The 18,523-nt window shown below is 38.7% G+C and overlaps 1 protein-coding gene across 1 annotated transcript in view; it reads right to left on the reverse strand.

Moving 5' to 3' along the window:
• Positions 1–18,523, reverse strand: part of Clvs1 (clavesin 1) — a 185,480-nt gene that overhangs the window by 105,394 nt on the left and 61,563 nt on the right. Inside the window, exon 2 of the mRNA XM_076836305.1 lies at positions 11,060–11,234. Within this exon, the coding sequence (XP_076692420.1) occupies positions 11,060–11,234 (175 nt within the window). The remainder of the gene's footprint in view (positions 1–11,059; positions 11,235–18,523) is intronic.

The raw sequence follows: 18,523 nt of genomic DNA on the forward strand, positions 1-18,523 counted from the left end.
CCACCTCTAGAAGTGTATTCCAAAGAAGGAATTCATGTGACCAAAAGTTTAGCTAGTTATACATGTGATCATCATTTTATACAACACTGAAAAGATTGGAAACAATCTAAACATTCAACAGTAGGGAATTTATTGATACAGTATCATGTAGTTAAACAATGAAATACTTTGCAAATACAGTGTAAGGTGTAAAGACAAGATGCAGAGGTTTAAAATGCTGATTTCTGAATTATTATCAGTATTTCAATTTTTTTAATAAAATGCTTTTGCATTACTGGCAGTAAAATCCAGGGTTTTGTGCATGCTGGGCAAGTGCTTTACCACTGAGCTCCAGCCCCAAATGTCAAAAAGGATTTTAGTAGGGACCACGTACAATGAACCCTAAGAGTGGAGTTTTGGGACCTGAAGTCGAGTTTAGATGATGTCATAGATGACAGGGTTGGAGGCTCTTAGAACATTTACCATTCTTCCATTTCTGGGAAGCTAAAGGGAAAACCTTCAAAGGGCTCTCTTTTGGTTACCTGGAAATTGTCTTCATTACAAAATAACTGTTTTCATTCTCTTATACCATGAGATAATTAATGATTGCTGGATCTCTTAAGATATCTAAGAGACTAAGGGTTTGTTTCCTAAGCCGAAACAATTTATATCACATTATACCTATTGTAGGTAAAAATCTTTCTAATATTTGACACATGTTCATGTTATCTTTGATAATGTGGGTTGAATGTTCTCTGAACTCTTCCAGACAGCTCAAGATCATGGCTTTGCACATCAGCTATGACCTGCTGATGCTCTCAGAGCTACTGTGGAATCGCAGTCTCTGTACTAAATGACTTCAATCGTGGTGCATTCCGGATCCCCCCGTAAAATCTTGAGTTGTGTTTCTTGCCTGGCAGTCAGATATTCTTTCTTTTTTTGTGTGTGTATGGTGTTGGGGATTGAACCCAAGGCCTTACGCATGCCAAACACATGCTCTACCATTGAACTACATCCCCAGCCAGCTATTATTTCTTGATATTGTCTATACATTAATGTGGATGCACCCCAGAACTAAATTCTTATTTGAAACTTCCCAATCTTGGAAACCACATGACCAAAGCAATAAGAATTGTGTGCAAAATGGGAATAAATGGCTTCTAATTAAGTGATGGGGGGACTCTCTCAAGAATAAAGTATGGCAGTTTAATGAAGCAATTTTATGCAGTTTATGCACTGCTACATATTCTATAGGGTACAATTGCTTATGAATTCTACAAGACAATGTGCTACTGCATTTCTTAGCCTCAAAATTTTCAAAAATAATGTTGTTTATTAAATTCCATGTGCTGAAATAATATTTTCAGGTTTTTTATGAAAATGGTACCAACAAGATAGCACCCCAAAGCATTATGACCTACACAAAAATGATTGACTAAGGCAGGGACACCTGGAAACAGGTGAGAGTCACCTCTTTTGTGTGTATGGTGTTGGGGATTGAACTGTACTTTATATTTAACTGTACTCTGGCAAAAACTAATGTATGGCTTGGAAGTTAGGAAGTGTCTGCCTTTGGGGTTAATTATTGGGTCACAGGTTCTTGTTCTTGATATGCTTGTAGTTAGTTAAGATACTTTCATTCTCTGAAAATTCACTGAGCTATCCAATTGTGATTTATGTAGCTTTCTGAATGTAACTTACTCCTCAATAGGAAGTTTATTGCACAAAAATTAGATCTTTTAGCCATACATGGTGGCACACACCTGTAATCCCAGTGGCTCAAGAGGCAAGAGGATTGTGAGTTCAAAGCCAGCCTCAGCAAAAGCGAGGCGCTAAGCAATTCAGTGAGACCCTATGACTAAATAAAATACAAAATAATGCTGGGGATATGGCTCACTGGTCAAGTGCCCCTGAGTTCAATCCCCAGTACAAAAAAAAAAAAAAAAAAAAGAAAGAAAAGAAAATTATGTGTTTCCAAATACAAAAGCAAGGCATCAAGTTTTGAAATTTTGACTTTGGGCTAAAAGGGGTTACCAATGTTTATTGTTTCTTAGTAACAAATGCTTTCCTTGGGTGAAAATAGGCTGCATTTTACCACCTATTTATTGCAGCAGTGTATACTTTTTCACATGGTAGAACATAACAAAAGGTCTGAAATCTTCAGTTGGCCTCCAAGAAAAATGAAATATTACTCAGATTTGATATTTGATTCATTGTCCCAATCGATTTTTTCATGTTTCTATTTTGAAGTGATGTGGTTCGGATGTAGCGGCCCTTCTGGCCAAAGGACTCACTAATTCCCTTACTCCTGCCAAGAATGAAGACATGGGACCCCATGAGAACTACATTATTCCCTTCCAAGGGCAGCATTCCCAATGACTTAATCACTCTCCATAAGGCCCCACCTCTTTAAAATTCTACCACCTCTATACCGCCACACTTAGGACCATATTTCCAAAACATGAAACTTTGAAGGACACACTCAAACCGTATTCAAACCAAAAACTCACTGATACTCACTATTTCCCACAACTGCCCACTCCTGTCTGCATGATATCTCATTTACATGGAACCCCCATCCACCCTTCTTCATCTTAGTTTCACAGCTAATTTTACCCTTGACTCCTCCCTCTACCACTTTCCATGCATCCAATCACCAAATGCTTCATTGTCTTGCTTCTTATTTTGTTATAGAATCCCTTCTATTACTCCTAGTTTAGATTCTTGCCTTTTCTTACTGGGATTACTGCAATTGACATTTAATTGGTTCCCCAGCCTTTGAACCTTCTCTATTCGTAGCCACCAAATGAACCCCATGGAAAAGGTAACTGTGCTGTCATCTTGCTTCAGTGTGTTCAGTGGCTACCATGTCTGTAGAAATAGACCAAGCTCCTTAATGAACCTGGTGATGCTCATTGGGCTGTTTCCCTGCCCTTTCAGGCCACAGAACTGCTCATTGGGGGACTTTTTTGGCTCCACCCACGCGACCCAGCCAATCGGCCTCAAGAGCAGGAGGATTGTGGGAGGTGGAGAGGCTGGTGGTTGTGGGAAGCCGGTGGTGGCAGTTGGGCTCTGAGGGTTTTTTCCTGAGGAGCTGTTTTGTTTGGCTTGTGTGGTTCTAAAAATAAAGTTAGTTTCTTTTGACAAGTGGCTCCTGAATTGTGCCCAGCCAGACTGTGGCACTTCCTGAAGGCAGAGGTTGTGTTTGTTTACCTTGTGACTAACGGCAAGTGAAGGCTTGTGTCTATTTCTTGGTAGAGTGAACTGGAGGTTTGGCTTCTTTTGTAATGTGAAAGAGTTCAGAAAGATCATTTATCAAAAAGTATGCTAGTGATAGACCTATTTAATTGGACCTATTTTAAATGGGCCATACTGTCTGCCATCAAGATCACCAGAGTGTCATTAGCCCTAATTATCTTCCTGAATTTAATTGATACTTAACAAGGTAGAGCATTACAGGAGATATTTTATTTCTCTAATATTTCCATAATCACATATTGCACTATTGCAAATTCAAAATTACAGCTCCGTGGCCTGAAAGGTAAAACATAGTTTGCTTAGAGGAAAAGTGTTCTTCAAGCATGTGTGGAGTGTTTAGAAAACATGAATTAAGAATCTTCTTGATGAAAGATACAAATACCCTCTTCCTTGAATCTGTTCCTAATATTATTTAATACACAAAAATTGTGTGCATCCACAAAAGATGCTGTAGATTCTGTTGCTAAAAAGAGTCCTACAAGATGAAGAAGGCGAATTTCTGCACCAGTAATTACTGAAACGCCAAAGCACCAAGACTGGATTTCCTTCTTGACCACTGGGTAATAAATAAAAGAGTCACACTACATGAATAGAAAGAAAAGCACGTCAAGTGCCACTGTTTAGATAAGTGAGGTCTACGTCATTAAATATGGTAAGTGGGGATAAGAATTCTTTGTTTAGGGCCAGTTAACAGGTCGGTAGGGTTTGGTGTTCTGAGATCTGGATTTACAGAGCTGGAAGGATGGAGTAAGGTTTCATTTATATGAATGTCTTGGCCACAGAGGCCCAGGAATAAAGTCTAGCCTTGTCATTCAAAATTACTCAAGCATTCAGTGAGCCCTGGTTATGTATTACACTTTTCATGTACTATTTCATTTCCACCGTAAACCTATGAAGTGGGTACAGTTAAAGCACCACGTTGTACAGCTGAGGAAACTAAAGTATGAATGACTTGCCTGAGGATCAAGTGCAGAGCCAGGATTGAAGCCCAGATGGTGGACTTTGTTCTTACCCACACCAAAATGTGGTTTCTACCAGCAGCAGAGGCAAGACCTGGACATGTTCCAGAAGAATAAACTCAGTACAGCTCCTGGGCTATGGAACCAGACTCTGGGAGTGGCATCCACTGTTGTGGGTTGTAAAAATCCCTGCAGGGGAGTCTGATGCTCTTGATGTTGAGATCCATTGCAGTGTACATTAACACTACATGCCAGAGTGGTGCTTCTCAAACTTTAAAATTCACACAAATCATCTGCAGGACTTGTTGAAAAGCTTCTTATGATTCAGGAGGCCTGGGTTAGAACCTGTGGGTCTGCATTTCCTACCAGCTCCCCATGATGCTGATATTGCCGGATTGGCACTGCACTTTCACCCATATTTTATGTTGAATGAATACACTGTGAGTCAGAATATCTGCATGTCTGAGATAGGGACCATAGAATTACAGTGAATCTACTACTGACTGAAATGCATCTGCCTGATTTTTTAAAATCACAACATGATCCATTCATTTGTACACAGTAACTGTCACATTGCCCACTGACATGACAGACTTTTGCCCATTCTACTCTTTCAACTGAATATGGCACTTAGTATTCCCCAGAGCAAATAAGCATATCATGTTTTGGAAAAGGAAATGAAATATCTAGGGGATGAAAAAGGAGGCCAAAGAGGATGGGTCTCTGTCTGAAAACGTGTAACAAACGAGACTTTAAGGAGATAAATGATTTGCAGTTAATCACATCTCTGAGCATTGCTCCAAATCCCCTCCCACCTGAATTACAGTGAGTAAATCATCACAAAGTTAAGGAAAACAGAATCAGAAAAAAAAAAAAAATGGACCTCCCATGCCACTAGACGGGCTGAAATCTGTTGGGAGAAACAGAATTGGCGTCAATATAAATATTATGAAAACATCTTTAAGAAACCAAAAAAAAAAAGTCACATCATAAACTTTGAACAAAAAGTTAATGTACTGATAAATTGCCCATCTTTGCCAGAGGATGATGACAGGACACATGGGAATGACAGAAAAGAAAAAAGTGCTTCATGGATTCTTTCTGCTGAATGAAAGGAAAACAGGCTGTCTAAACCCATTACAAATATTTGAGTCCTTAAATAAGTCAAATATTTTGTAAATAGCCCACAGGATACAAGGCTATAGTTCTTTCTAAGTAAAACACTTTAGCACAGTAAGCTTTCTCAAAATCTGGGTTGGTTGCACACTGATAAACAACAAGTGTTGATTATAATGATTGGGCTGCAGGAATTTACAAGAAATAATTTCAAAAATTGATTTTGGAAACATTATAAAGCTCAAGAGCAAGAATTCAGTGTATTGCTCATTCTGCCAGAATTCCCTGGCAGAACTGAGAGAATAATGCTCTGCTCTATTAAAATGGAGACATAAATATTATGTTAAGTTTGATAAAAAAATTAAACAAGTTGTAATGAATAGATTCAATGTGTCTTTCAGATATTATTGACCACATTTAAAGATCAAAGGGTGAGCCAGGCCCCATGCCCCATGCCTGCAATCCCAGCAGCTCAGGAGGCTGAGGCAGGAGGATTGTGAGTTCAAAGGCAGCATTGGCAAAATCGAGGAGCTAAGCAACTCAGTGAGACCCTGTCTCTAAATAAAATACAAAAAAGGGCTGGGGATGTGGCTCAGTGGTTGAGTGCCCCTGAGGTCAATCCGTGGTACCCCCCCCCAAAAAAAAAGATCAAAAGGTGGGGCAAAAGGAAATGATTTCTCAAAATTAATGTTTAAAATTCTTTGAATAAATATTTAGAATAGAATATTTAAGTAACTGAAACAACTTAATATTCTAAACAGTGTTATTTCCTCAAAACATTATGCTGAAAAGAGGAACGTGCGGTAGACACACTTTGAACATTTCATGACTGGCTGATACAGCATAGCTTGTAAAAATCTGATGATCCTTCAAAGAATAGTCATTGATCCTAGAGTGCTTTATATCTGAGCCACATCCCCTGCCCTTTTAGATGCTTTTTTTTTTCTTCTTAGAGACATGGTCTCACTAAGTTGCTGAGACTTTCCTCAAACATGTGATTCTCCTGCCTCAGCCTCCTGAGTTGCTGAGATTATAGGCATGCACCACTGCACCTAGGGAGCTTTCTATTCTTTTCTTTTCTTTTTTTTAGACTGTTGTCGGAGGCAGGATAATTACCCATTTGCAGCATAGAAATATAACTAATCCACCCAATGAAAGGACTGTCAGCAAGTTGCTAGCTCTGTGCCCACACTTCTTGTATCACTCGGCATCACCTCCATTTGGGATTAATTGGCACTGTATGAGACCAAGAAAAAAACAGTCGTACATCCAGACCCAGAAGAAAAGACCCAAATATTACATTGCAGGACATTCTAAGAAGCATTTGTTTATTGCAGTAGATGGTCTGATACACAACCTCACCTTCTGGGAGGGCTATCAGGACAAAGTCCTCAGGTAACAGCACTCTCTGGGGCATCAGGCCAAATAAATTGACTTTGCTCAAGTTTGAAACTTCTTCCTAGGGCAGTGAGGACACAATGACTGAACAATGTATGAATAAAAAGGTCGAGAACCCTGAGGTATCAGGGTTGGTAACTGGGGACGACTCTGAAGGGTCATTCCCTGAACCCTTCATAAGAATGAACCAAATCTCCGCTTAACTTCTCCAACTGCCCAACCTTCTGTAGATTCCCTTCTATACATATTAACCCTAAGAGCACTGCCAAACAAATCTCTTCCCTGCTAGAGTTGGCTTTCTGGGAAACCCACGACAATTAATCACTAAAGTTCTCCTTGAACAATTGCCTTTATGAAGAACTAAGAACCAAAAGAATAGCACTAAAATCCAGGACACTGGAATTAGGTTGTGATGCAGGGTGCAGGACTGACCAAACATTAACCTTAAATTCTCATTGTCTCAACAGTGGGCTCTCTGAGATGACCCCACCCTCTTCTCCCTATGGGAGGTATTGGATCACCTCTGCAAGTGTGTGTGTGTGTGTGTGTGCGCGCATGTGTGTGCGTGTGCGCACGCGCGTGTGCACAGGTGTGCTTTGTAGCCCAGAGCTCCAAACTCTCCAGGGATTGAGCAGCAGGTAAACCTAGACAAATCCTACAAAGAGGTCAAATTCCAAACCAGATGGCCAAGCACCAATGTGTTCTGATTATCCCCCCTGACAAGGGAGGGTCCTACAAAAGGCAAGATGGTAAAGAGAGCAAGTTCTCGACAGTGAAACATGGGCTCTGCCTCCCCTGCAGGCTGCCACATGTTCAGTAGACACCTTGTCCTCCCCAGATGGGAGGAAAGAGGAGCATGGCTTTTCTTCTTCTCTCTTTGCTGCTGACTTGGGTAGCTCTCCCTTTCTCCTCTAAAATTTCTCTTGAGCCTTTGTTGCTAGCAATTGGAAACCTGTACAAGGCTGTCCTCCGTGCATCATTGGTGAAAAGACAGAAACTCTGCTTAGTACCAGAGATGGATTTTTCAAGGTATCAGAAGGATTTATGCCCACTGGGAGATGGAAACAACCCCTGTGCTGAAGAAAGATCCCCCAGAGAGCCAGCAGAGGGTGGGCCATGGCATCTGAATGTTGCCACAGCCAGAGGGGGAGGCCTGGAGTTAGAAGTTGCTAGCAGCTGGCCAGAGCTGACTATCCACTATGGGACAAGAACAGAATCATCTGCAGTAGCCCTGACAACTTCTCCAGTGTGGCCAAGACAACATGCTGAAGGGGCAGGTTAGAGGTGTTCACGTCCCAGAAAAAGAAGCTGCACCTATCTGCCCAGCCTCCCTGGGACCACTGACCTCCCACTGGCATGAAGATCTGTACCCTTCTAAGAATTCCAGGGTGTGGCCAGACAGAGCTCCCAGAAAAAATTGCACCCCAATCCAGACTCCGGACTCCAGAATGGTCTGAGGTATAATCAAAGGGGTTTTTCTTGCCTTATAAAAGGGGTGAATAATAAAGAGATCCAACTGCTACTCTGGATGATGATGGGAAAATATGTTTTTCTCCTCTCTGATTCTGGTCTCATTCATTTCCCCTTCACCTTTTAGCAGCTATTCCTTAATTGGAAACACAAGGGATTGTGGAATTCATTGTGGACCTTAATATGCAATAAGGGAAGGTCCAAATGGGCCTTACCGTGCCTCACCAAAGGACATCTGCTATTTCTAATAAGAATAGGTTACTTTCCTGTGTAACTTACCTTTCAAATCACACTCATGCACATTAATTCAGTAGACCCATATCACCTTAGTGAGGTTGGCAATGAACATATTATGGGATATTACATTTTCAGAGAGAAAAATTGGAACATGGGGTCAGATAAAGACTTTTTTTCTTTCCTGATTTATGGGGGAAAAAAGTCTTAGGCAGAGAAGTTGAATCACAGCTACTTATTCATGTATTGGATTATCTTTTAAAAAGTGGGATTACACAAAGCTTGCACAGAAATTCCTAGAAATATGGCCAGCATAATTATGGGGCAGGAAGTAAGCCTTGAATCCTACTTTAAAACTCCCTTTGATAAAAGCTTAAAGAGAGAGATTAGGTGCTCAAAGACTGAGATGAGAAGAGGGTTAGAAAAAGGGAGTTGGAGCTGAGAGAAAGTGAATGAGAGTCAAGAACACATAGATCCATGCCAGGATTCTCCACGTAATCTGTAGATGCAAACGTGACTATAAAAATTGTACCCACTAGGCACTGCATAATGTGGCCACCTAGGACAATTTGTCATTCGTGAAACGATGTGTCCTTACCTCTCTTCTGAAATGTCAGCAGTGTACATATACTCTCTCTCCTGAGAAATGGGAAACCTTTTCAATAAATATCCTTTCAATAGACATGGTTTTTTCCCAGATTTTTTCCCCCACATAAAAACAATTCAAAGGGGAAAGAAAGATCTTTTTTTTTTCCTCATGGATGCTAGAACAACTGACTGTCTACATATTTTTTTAAAAAAATACTTTTGCCAGGTACTCTGGTACACGCCTGTAATCTTCACCACTCCGGAAGCTGAGGCAGGAGGATTGCGAGTTCAAAGCCAGCCTCAGCAAAAGCAAGGCTCTAAGCAATTCAGTGAGACCCTGTCTCTAAAGTAAGTATAAAATAGAGCCAGGAATTTGGCTCAGTGGTGGAGTGCCTCTGAGTTCAATCCCTGGTAACCCACTCCCACAAAAGTATTGACAGTGACCTGACACACCTTACACAGAAAAAAAAAAAAAAGATGAGATGAATCATAATCCAAAGCATAAATGTTAAATCTATAAAGATTCTAGAACAAAATATAGGAGGAGATCTTCATCATTTCGGCGAAAGTTTTCTTATACAGAACACTGAGAACATTCATCAAGAAAAAATAGTTAGTTGGACCTTATTGAAATGAAAAACTTTCACTCATTAAAATATTCCATTAAGGTAATGAATATCTAAGCCATTTAAGGACAAAATATTCACATTACATATTCTGACAAAGGACTTGCCTCCATAATACACAAATAAACTTCACCATTCAATAATAATGATGATGATACCAATGGCCTCAATTAAAAATAGACAAAGGATTTTCTCTTTTCTTTTTATACATGACAGAAGAGTGTATTTTGACATATTATACATACATAGAGCATAACTTATTCAAATTAGGATCTCCTTCTTGTGGTAGTACATGATGTGAAGTTACACCGGTAGTATATATTCATATATAAATATAAGAAAGTTATGTCCGATTCATTCTGCTGTTTTTCCTATTCCCGCCCCCAGGCTTCCATTCATTCCCCTTTGTCTAAACCAATGAACTTCTCAATAGACACATGTTTATCAGAAGTCCAAAGTGCTAGGTATTTGGCAAAGACTATCTGTAAATAGGTCATAGTTTAAGAAATACTGCCAATTACTTGTGGCACTAGAATTTCAGGGGTGAACTAATGCACTTTGAAGAGCATGAGAAATATCTGATCTGAGAATTGTCCAATGTCCATATTTTCCTACATACCAGATGTGTATCACTACCATTTATTGGGGATAGGTTCTCTTCCATTGTGTCAATTTTCCTGCCTAACTAAGAAGGCACACAAGTTTGATCTATGCTGATTCTGAACATTGCCAAACTATGCCATTAATTTTATACTGTGATAATGTGTCATCAGGAGGCTAAGCAGCTTTGCCTTTCTGGGTTAGTTACTTTACATAAAAATCACGGAACCTTAAAAAGTAGAAGGGTCTCAAGAGACTAGCCACCCTGCTCTCATAAAGCACAAAAAACACTTTCCCAAAGTCTGAACAACAACTGGTCATGCAAACAGGGGGTTAGAGTTTCATCTGCTTCCTTTGATTGCACCTAAGTGATCCACATTAGCACAAATACTGCAGCACATGACACTCTGGGAAGTGATAATCCACGGGGCGCATTTCTGGGGCACTAAAGTGCTTCTGGAAACCCTGGCAAGCTCCCATGCCACCTCTATGTGGGACATGCTCATAAAGCAGATGTTTCCTAGTTTTAATTTTTGTTAACTCTCTGATGGATTAAGCTAAATATCTCGGAGCTTTATTCATTATTGCTGCAGTAGGTAATTTGTGCCTGTGGTAATAGTAATTTAGAGTTATTAATGAAAATGAAGGCTAATTAAAAAAAAAAAAGCAAACATCTAAACTCAAGCTAAGGTAAAAATACAGAGCACTCCCAGATGAATTTTATCCAAGTTTCCTTTTCTCATTCTAAAGGACAAATATTACTTTGGTTGCAAAAGGAAGGAAAAAGGGCATTGTCACACACAGTCTCGCATTGTACATCGGTCGACATACCTGCAGCCCTTCAATGGCCAGTTTGAGGATTGAAGGTGTCAGTTTGGAGGCTTGTTTGAAGGAAAAATTACTCCAGTCTATGATTAAAATGAAACCATTTATCTGAAGCTCCGGATCTTCAATAAGGACTTCCAATGATAGCAGGATGGCACGGAGGATGTCTGTAAAGGAGTTCCTGTAACCAGGGCAGAAAGGAGAGCCGTGTGTGAGGATAAACAGGCAATAGACAGTACATCACACGCAAACCACATTGGCATCCTCATACCACTGCTGCATGAGCCCAGCCTGCAAGTCACACTGTTTCCTGTCCCAGAACAGCTGAAAATACATCTGCTGAACTTTCCAGAAGTGATGCTTTGAGCTTCGGGGGAAGGATGTTTACCCTTGATATGACACCCTTGTGCATTCCCATGGCTCTCTGTACTATGCTCCCATTACAGCACTGATTTCACTTTGGTGAAATGCACCCCTTACTTGTTGCTCTCCCTTTCAGAGCCCCGATATTTTTAAGGGCAGGGAGGGGCCCTAATCCAAGCTGTGTCTCCAGTACCTAGGCACTCAGTGAGTCGTTGCTGCACAGATAAGATGAGGCCTCAATCTTATTTTGCTTATTTTGATTAAACATCTTTTATTCCTCTGCTATGTTTAAAATCTTGCTAAGAGTGTAAAAACATCCGTGCAATTGATGCTATTTTTTAGCTTCAATTCATGGAAAGAAAAAATAAAATAAAGCAGGAAGAATAGCTTATTTTCATTGAAGGTCTACAGAGTGAGATTCGGGAGGGAAATTGCTTTGAGTACATCAGTAACTATGACAACAGGCAGACCTGAATACAAACTAGAGTGACAGTTCTCCAGGGCCGTGTGTATTTCTGCATCTCACATATCCCCAATCACCAGGTGATTTTTGTTTAAAATAATTTTCAGCTGTGAAGAAATGATGGCATATTTACTCCGTTTCATCCTGTGAATTATCTAAGATCTCAGAAAATCTCTAAATTCAGTCTGTCTTTGATGAGTAGGAAAACATAAGGTTGGATGGTGAGTGATGCCAAAATCTTCAGCTCCCTTCTGGCTTTCACTAAAATCAGAAGCCTATGCTCACGAAATCATCATATTCCCGATAATTCCAATCTGGTTTTCAATTCCAGCTAAGCCTAATGTCTCCCAATTAGAAATCAGGAATTCTGTGCTTAGACAATAAGTGGGTAAGAATTTTCCTGAATTGCTGTTATGAACCCTGTGTTGTGTTTCATGCTTGAAGTAATGTGTCCTGTTTATACTTTCAAAGAGCCTTAATTTAGCTGTGGGTGGTGGAGATTAGCAACCGGAATTGAGAGGGATTGAGAACATTGGAATAGCTAAGGAAAAGGTTAGAGACAAGTCTTGAAGAGCAGACAGGATTTTGATGGATTAGTGGGAGAATGAGGAATAGGACTTTATAGAGAAGAGTGACACAAATAAAAAATAAAGATATACAACCCATTCTCTTCCTGTTCTTCTTACTTAATCCTCCCCTCTTATATTGAGCTGAAATTTTCCTTCCACAAATCCACCACCCCCTGGAGTTAGTTCTGCTCTGTGGAATAAACTTCAGATCTTCCCACACCACACACTTGACTGTTCATAGGGAGGTCATGACAACCCATAGGAGCTCTGGATTTTTTTTAAAAAATTAACTTTCTCAAATGAAATGGCTCTTAATAGCTCTTCTTATCATTGTTTTCTTTCACATGTGTTCCCTTTTCATTTTTAGAGATGTCCTATTATTATTAACATAGGGAAAATTTTTACTGGGGCCTTGTTTGCTTTTGCTTTTGCATTTATTTCTACATCATTAACTAATGATCCAATCTTCTTCAGAGGATGCACTTAAAAAAATTCTTTTTTTTTTTTTTGAGTACTGGGGATTGAACCCAGGGCCACTTAACCACCAAGGTTTCCCTAAAATGAATAGCAATAGCTTCACCCCTTTTATTATTATGTTGTTGTTGTTTGTTTGTTTGCTTATTTATTTTGAGGCAGTCTCACTAAGTTGCTTAGGGCTTAGCTAGATTGCTGACCTTGAACTTGTGATCCTTTTACCTCAGCATCCCTCCTTACTGGGATTACAGGCATTCACCACCATTGCCCCACAGAGATACAATTCTATATTGGAAAGAAACATTGATTTACATGGAGAATGGAACAAAAGACTATGAGTTTAGGTGAATTTAGATGATAATATGGAAATGCTCAATTGTAAACTGGAATGACCATTGGGGCATCAGGAAATCTGAGCCTGGATAAGCTTTCTTAGGAAGAACATATATATAAAGGAAGACTGAGCCTTAGGTAAACTTTACATACAGTACTGAGGTTGAAGAAAGAAGAATTAAAGAAATAATAAAATATGAGAAGACCAAAACAGTATTGAATTAAAAAAGAAAGTAAGAAAAGAATGCTTCAAGAAGCAAGAATACGAAGTCAGATGCAGTGCCATGTTCCTGGAATCCCAATTACATGGGACGCTGAGGAAGGAGGATCATGGATTCAAGATCAAGATCAGTCTAGGCAGCACAGCAAAACCCTGTCTCAAAAACAACAACAACAACAAAAAAAAAAAAAAAAACAAGCAAAAATATGCAACACTGGCCCCAATTCATGACTTACCCTGGATCCATGCATTAGCTATAATCTCACTGAGGACACAGTCCCTTGTCCATGTGACTTGTTTTGGTTAATGACATGTAGACAGACATGACAGTACTGAGCCTCAGTAGACAGATATGACAGTACTGATGCCAGTACTGAGCCTCACTTGTAAGAGACCTCAGATGTCACCTCTTGTTCTCTTGCCTTTTTGCCAACACTCATAGCAAAAGCATGCCACAGCTATCATTCTAGATAAGAGAAGGATGCAAGACAGAGTAGTGACCACTAGCCAATTAGTCAATCTTCACAAAATGCAGAACCATCTATCTGAACCCAGCCTAGCTAAACTCCAGCTGCCTCCAGATAACAAAAGCAATAATAAGTGATGGCTTTTTAAACCACTGAGTTGTGGGATGGTTTGCTACACAGCAATAGCTGTCCAATACTGGAAGGTAGTTAACAAATGCAAATATCACCAAAAAAAAATCAAAGAAAATGAGGAAGAAAAAAAGACTTGTTTGACAACAAGGATATTTTTGAGGAGTTTTAAGAGAATGCTTTCTTGAATAGTAAAAATAAAAATCACTAGTTATGAAGATCTTTAGCAAATCACTCCGTAACTCATTTTATTCCTCTAAATAAGAGAGAATTTTTCTTTCCACCATGTGTCCACTGATATCTATTTCCAAATTTCTAGTCCAGAGTTACAAATGCCCCAACATACTGTTTTTACCAATCCCAAATAAAAATCTTGGAGGACTCAACAGAGAGGTTCTACATATTTTATTACTTACTCCTTGATGGTGGTAGTGGGCCAGGATATAATGGAGAGCCACAGTGTGTCTGCAAGGTGGGAGGTGGGGGATTATATACAAGATAAATTGAATGACAAGCTGCACAGGTGGATTTCTTTAAATGTTACTGAATACATTCTTTTACTTTGCAACCAAACTCATCCTGCTTTGATTCTCACCTAAAAATTGGAGATAAGGAAACTGGCAGTTTCCCTATCTCCATTTTCTTCATTATCACATTCCTTAGAGTCTTTATCTTGTTGCAAACTTTCCTAGGCACTGACTAGTGTTTAATCCAACACTAAGAAAAGAAACTGAATTCTGTCTGCAGTCCTGGAAATGATTCTATGCATTTTGGAGACCAAGATACAGAATAGGGATTGGCAGTGAAGGAAGTATTGTATTCATGAGATGAGTACAGAATAAAAGATTGTAGACTCGTTATAGTTGCCAAATGTTCAAATAATTCACTTTTGCATTGAAACTGGATGGCAGGAAAGAGTTGGATTATATCTCTAGTCACGAGACTACCCTGCTGAGGAGTTCGACTTTATGTTTTTCCTCAACTACAATTATTATCTTGGTTTCCTTAGTTCTTGACTTCCACATATAAATTTTCTTTTTTCCTCTTTTCTATTTGTAGCATCTTGATTGTGCAATCCTCTTAGCTTTTTAAAATTTAAAATATCTATTGGGTTAAATATTCATGTGGATAAACCACCCTCGAGGACATGGAACATAGCTCCCAGATCCTTAAGAATGAACACAGTAACTTCTTTCCAAAGAGTACAGTAAAAATTGGGGGAGGGTTGGGGGAAGGAGTAACAGTACAGTGGAGAGACCTGATGAACACTATCAGAGCTGGGTGATCAAGGTCATGTCACCAATGACAAATCACATTCATTTTCCTGGCTACAGTGATGAAAATGGCAATTACCTGGGAACTTCCTGCCACCAAACCATAATTCCAGATTAACCATGAGGAAAGTATTGGAGGAATTCCAATTGAGAAATGTTCTACAAAGTACCTGACCAACACTCCTCAAAATTGCCAATTTTATCAAAAAACAAGGAAATTCTAGAAATTGTTATAGCCAAGAGGAATCCAGGGCAATGTGATGAGGAAGTTAATGTGCATCTTAGATGGAATCCTGAGCAGGGGAAGGGCATTAGGTAAAAACTAGAGAAATATTGGAGAATGGACTTCAGTGAACAGCAATGTATGAACATTGATTCATTAATCATAACAAATATTCTATATTAATGTAAGATGAATAATAAGAGAAAGTTAGATGCAGACTATAAAGTAACTATGCTATCTTCAAAATATCTCTGCAAATCTAAAATTGTGAACAAAAAGTTAAATTTTGAAAATTAAAAAAAAAAAAAAAAAAAACAGGCCTATTAGAGTTTGTGACCTGCCATCTCCATGTTATAACCAGGTTTCCAGCAAAACCAAAATGGTAATAAGTAGTTCAGCCACTTCATACAAATTGTGGAAATGAGAAAAGAAGACATTTTCAGAATTTCTTCATTCCATTAATTCATTTAGACTTACCTGTTGTTTAACTCTAATAATCCAGAAAAATCTTTTAAATTTTCTTTATTGCCTGCAAACACAATTCTATCAAAATATTTTAACCTTTATTTTAAAATGAGCTAATAAATGACAAATGGATACTAACATCTATTCCATAATCAGTTATGGGGGATATGAGCTTTATTTTATTTTTATTTGTGTATTTATTTATTTATTTTGCTGGGGATTGAACCCAGAGCCTTGTACATGTGAGTCAAGCACTCCACCAACTGAGCTATATCCCCAGCCCAGGATATGAGTTTTAAATGAATAATTTTAGACTTAAATATGTTAATCTATGTGAAGGCACTAAAAAAACAACACATTGCTGATGAAATGTAAAAAAAAAAAAAAAAGCTATATTGCTAGAAAGCAAAAACCATAAATTTCCTCATCTCCAAAATGACATTATATTAGGATTTAGAAATAGCTTATCAACAGGAGTTTCTTCATTAAACTATGAATAATTAGAGATAAGAATAGTGACTCACTATTAAATTCTATTGTTTTTATGAGTTGAACATCCAACATTGCTACCTGAGGTTTTAAAATTCCATACAAATGAGGTACAAAATAGTGGAAAATAGTAAGCTTTGGTCAATAAGAAGATATTTAAATTTCAAGAAGTGACTCATTTGTGCTTTGAATTTTCAGTGGGGATTCTAGGATCTAGATCCTGAGACCAGACTCATACTGAAAAAAAAAAAAGAAAAAAAAAAGAGCTCATAGGTGATGAGATGTCATGTGCAGGTATGAGGGTCATCAGTGGAACTGACCCTCCAAAGGAGCAGGGGAGGCTTCTTACTCAGTGGTGAAATCATAGTGCATATTCCTGTACTAGTTTCTCTTTGCAGTGAGAAGTCTGCCAACACTAATAGTTAAAATCCTTTGACCAGTTCTAGTTTGTAACCTCTTAACTAAACACTTAAAAATATGTTTAAGTATTTAGAACTTCCCCCTCAGTGGTTTTTTAAGTTCTACCGTGAAGCACAAAGTGGTCTTGCACATGGCTTGCTTCCACCTATCTGTGTCTTAGTCACAGGAGCAGAAACATTGCATTTGTCTCTTCATCTCATTTGAAACTTCCAGAATTAACCACTAATATGGTGATGCCATGGTTCTCACAGTCACAGACTGGGCTTGGCCCCTTCGCTGACATTGATGCCTCTGCCAATGAAGAGAGGAAGCTGTACCCACTGGATCTTCTCTGACAAGGCATTTGACCACTACTGGCTGGGGGAAGAATCCCTCTTTGGATATGATGGCAAAAGGACAGTACTCAAAGGAGGTGACTGGGCTTGACACCCTGCCCCTGCTGCTTACCACAAATGCAATCACCTACAGAAGAGTGAAGTCCAGCAGGGAGCAACTTCCTGTTCCTCCCTGTGGAGATTATTCCAAGTATTATGGAAAAAGGAATGTGTTAAGGAGCTTGTGAGTTGGAAAACACATCCCAAAAGGAGATAGCATTTCTACTTGCTTGGGTTGTAGGGTTACCCCTTCTTGGTCGTATAGTTTTCATGGTGGTGATGTAGCAGAAGAACAGGAAAGTTCAATGCATTGTTATATTTGAGCAAATCTACTTTCTCCTCTTATGTTTGAGGGTCTTTAAAAAATGGTGTGGGACAAGAACTTGAATGATACATTTTCTTTTTTTTTTTTAATTTTAATTTGTTATATATGACAGCAGAATGAATTACAATTGGATGATGCATTTTCTTAAATGGGTTCTAATAATTTCTGTGTGATTTAGGTTTTACCTGTACAATGTCACTGTTTTATGTGCCATTGTGCTCTTGGGCAAATTAATATTTATTTCTCAATGGGAAAATGCAAAAAAAAAGTTGTTTCTGACAATATTAGATTTAAGAAGGATACTCATGAAAAATTTCTGGCTTTGCTACTGAAGAATCAATATTAGACAAGAGATTAATCTTAAATTTACTATGCTAAATTTTAGGTAGAAAGTCAAATTAAACAAACTTTTCTCAGTAAAGATGATTATCCAGAGAGCAGAATCCTGGTTATAACTCTGCTTCACATAATTTAATGAGGCTTATATTCTCCAGAGGAGAAAGGAAGGAATAGAAGAAGAAAGAAAAAAGGACAAAGAGAAAGGAAGAAAGAAGGAAATAAGACAAAAAATGAAAGAAAGCCTTGCAAGTGAATTTTCATTTCTTTTAATTTCATTCCATCCTGGCAAGTACAGAAAACTATTCAATTTGCATTAGGATGGGCCATAATTGTATTGTATTACCAGAATATTGAGTTACCTACTGACTTTAGTAATTGTAATGCGAGAATACCTGACAATTCACAGCTCTGCATCAGATGGCCAGAATATTGTATTGAACACATCACCTGATAGCATATAAGGCCCAGTTCCTGTCTGTGAAGCTTTAGATAAGCTGCAGCATCTCATCTGCTTTCTGAACTTTTCATTCAGTTCAGGTCACA

The sequence above is a fragment of the Callospermophilus lateralis genome, chromosome 16, assembly GCF_048772815.1.
Source record: "Callospermophilus lateralis isolate mCalLat2 chromosome 16, mCalLat2.hap1, whole genome shotgun sequence".
NCBI lineage: Eukaryota > Metazoa > Chordata > Mammalia > Rodentia > Sciuridae > Callospermophilus > Callospermophilus lateralis.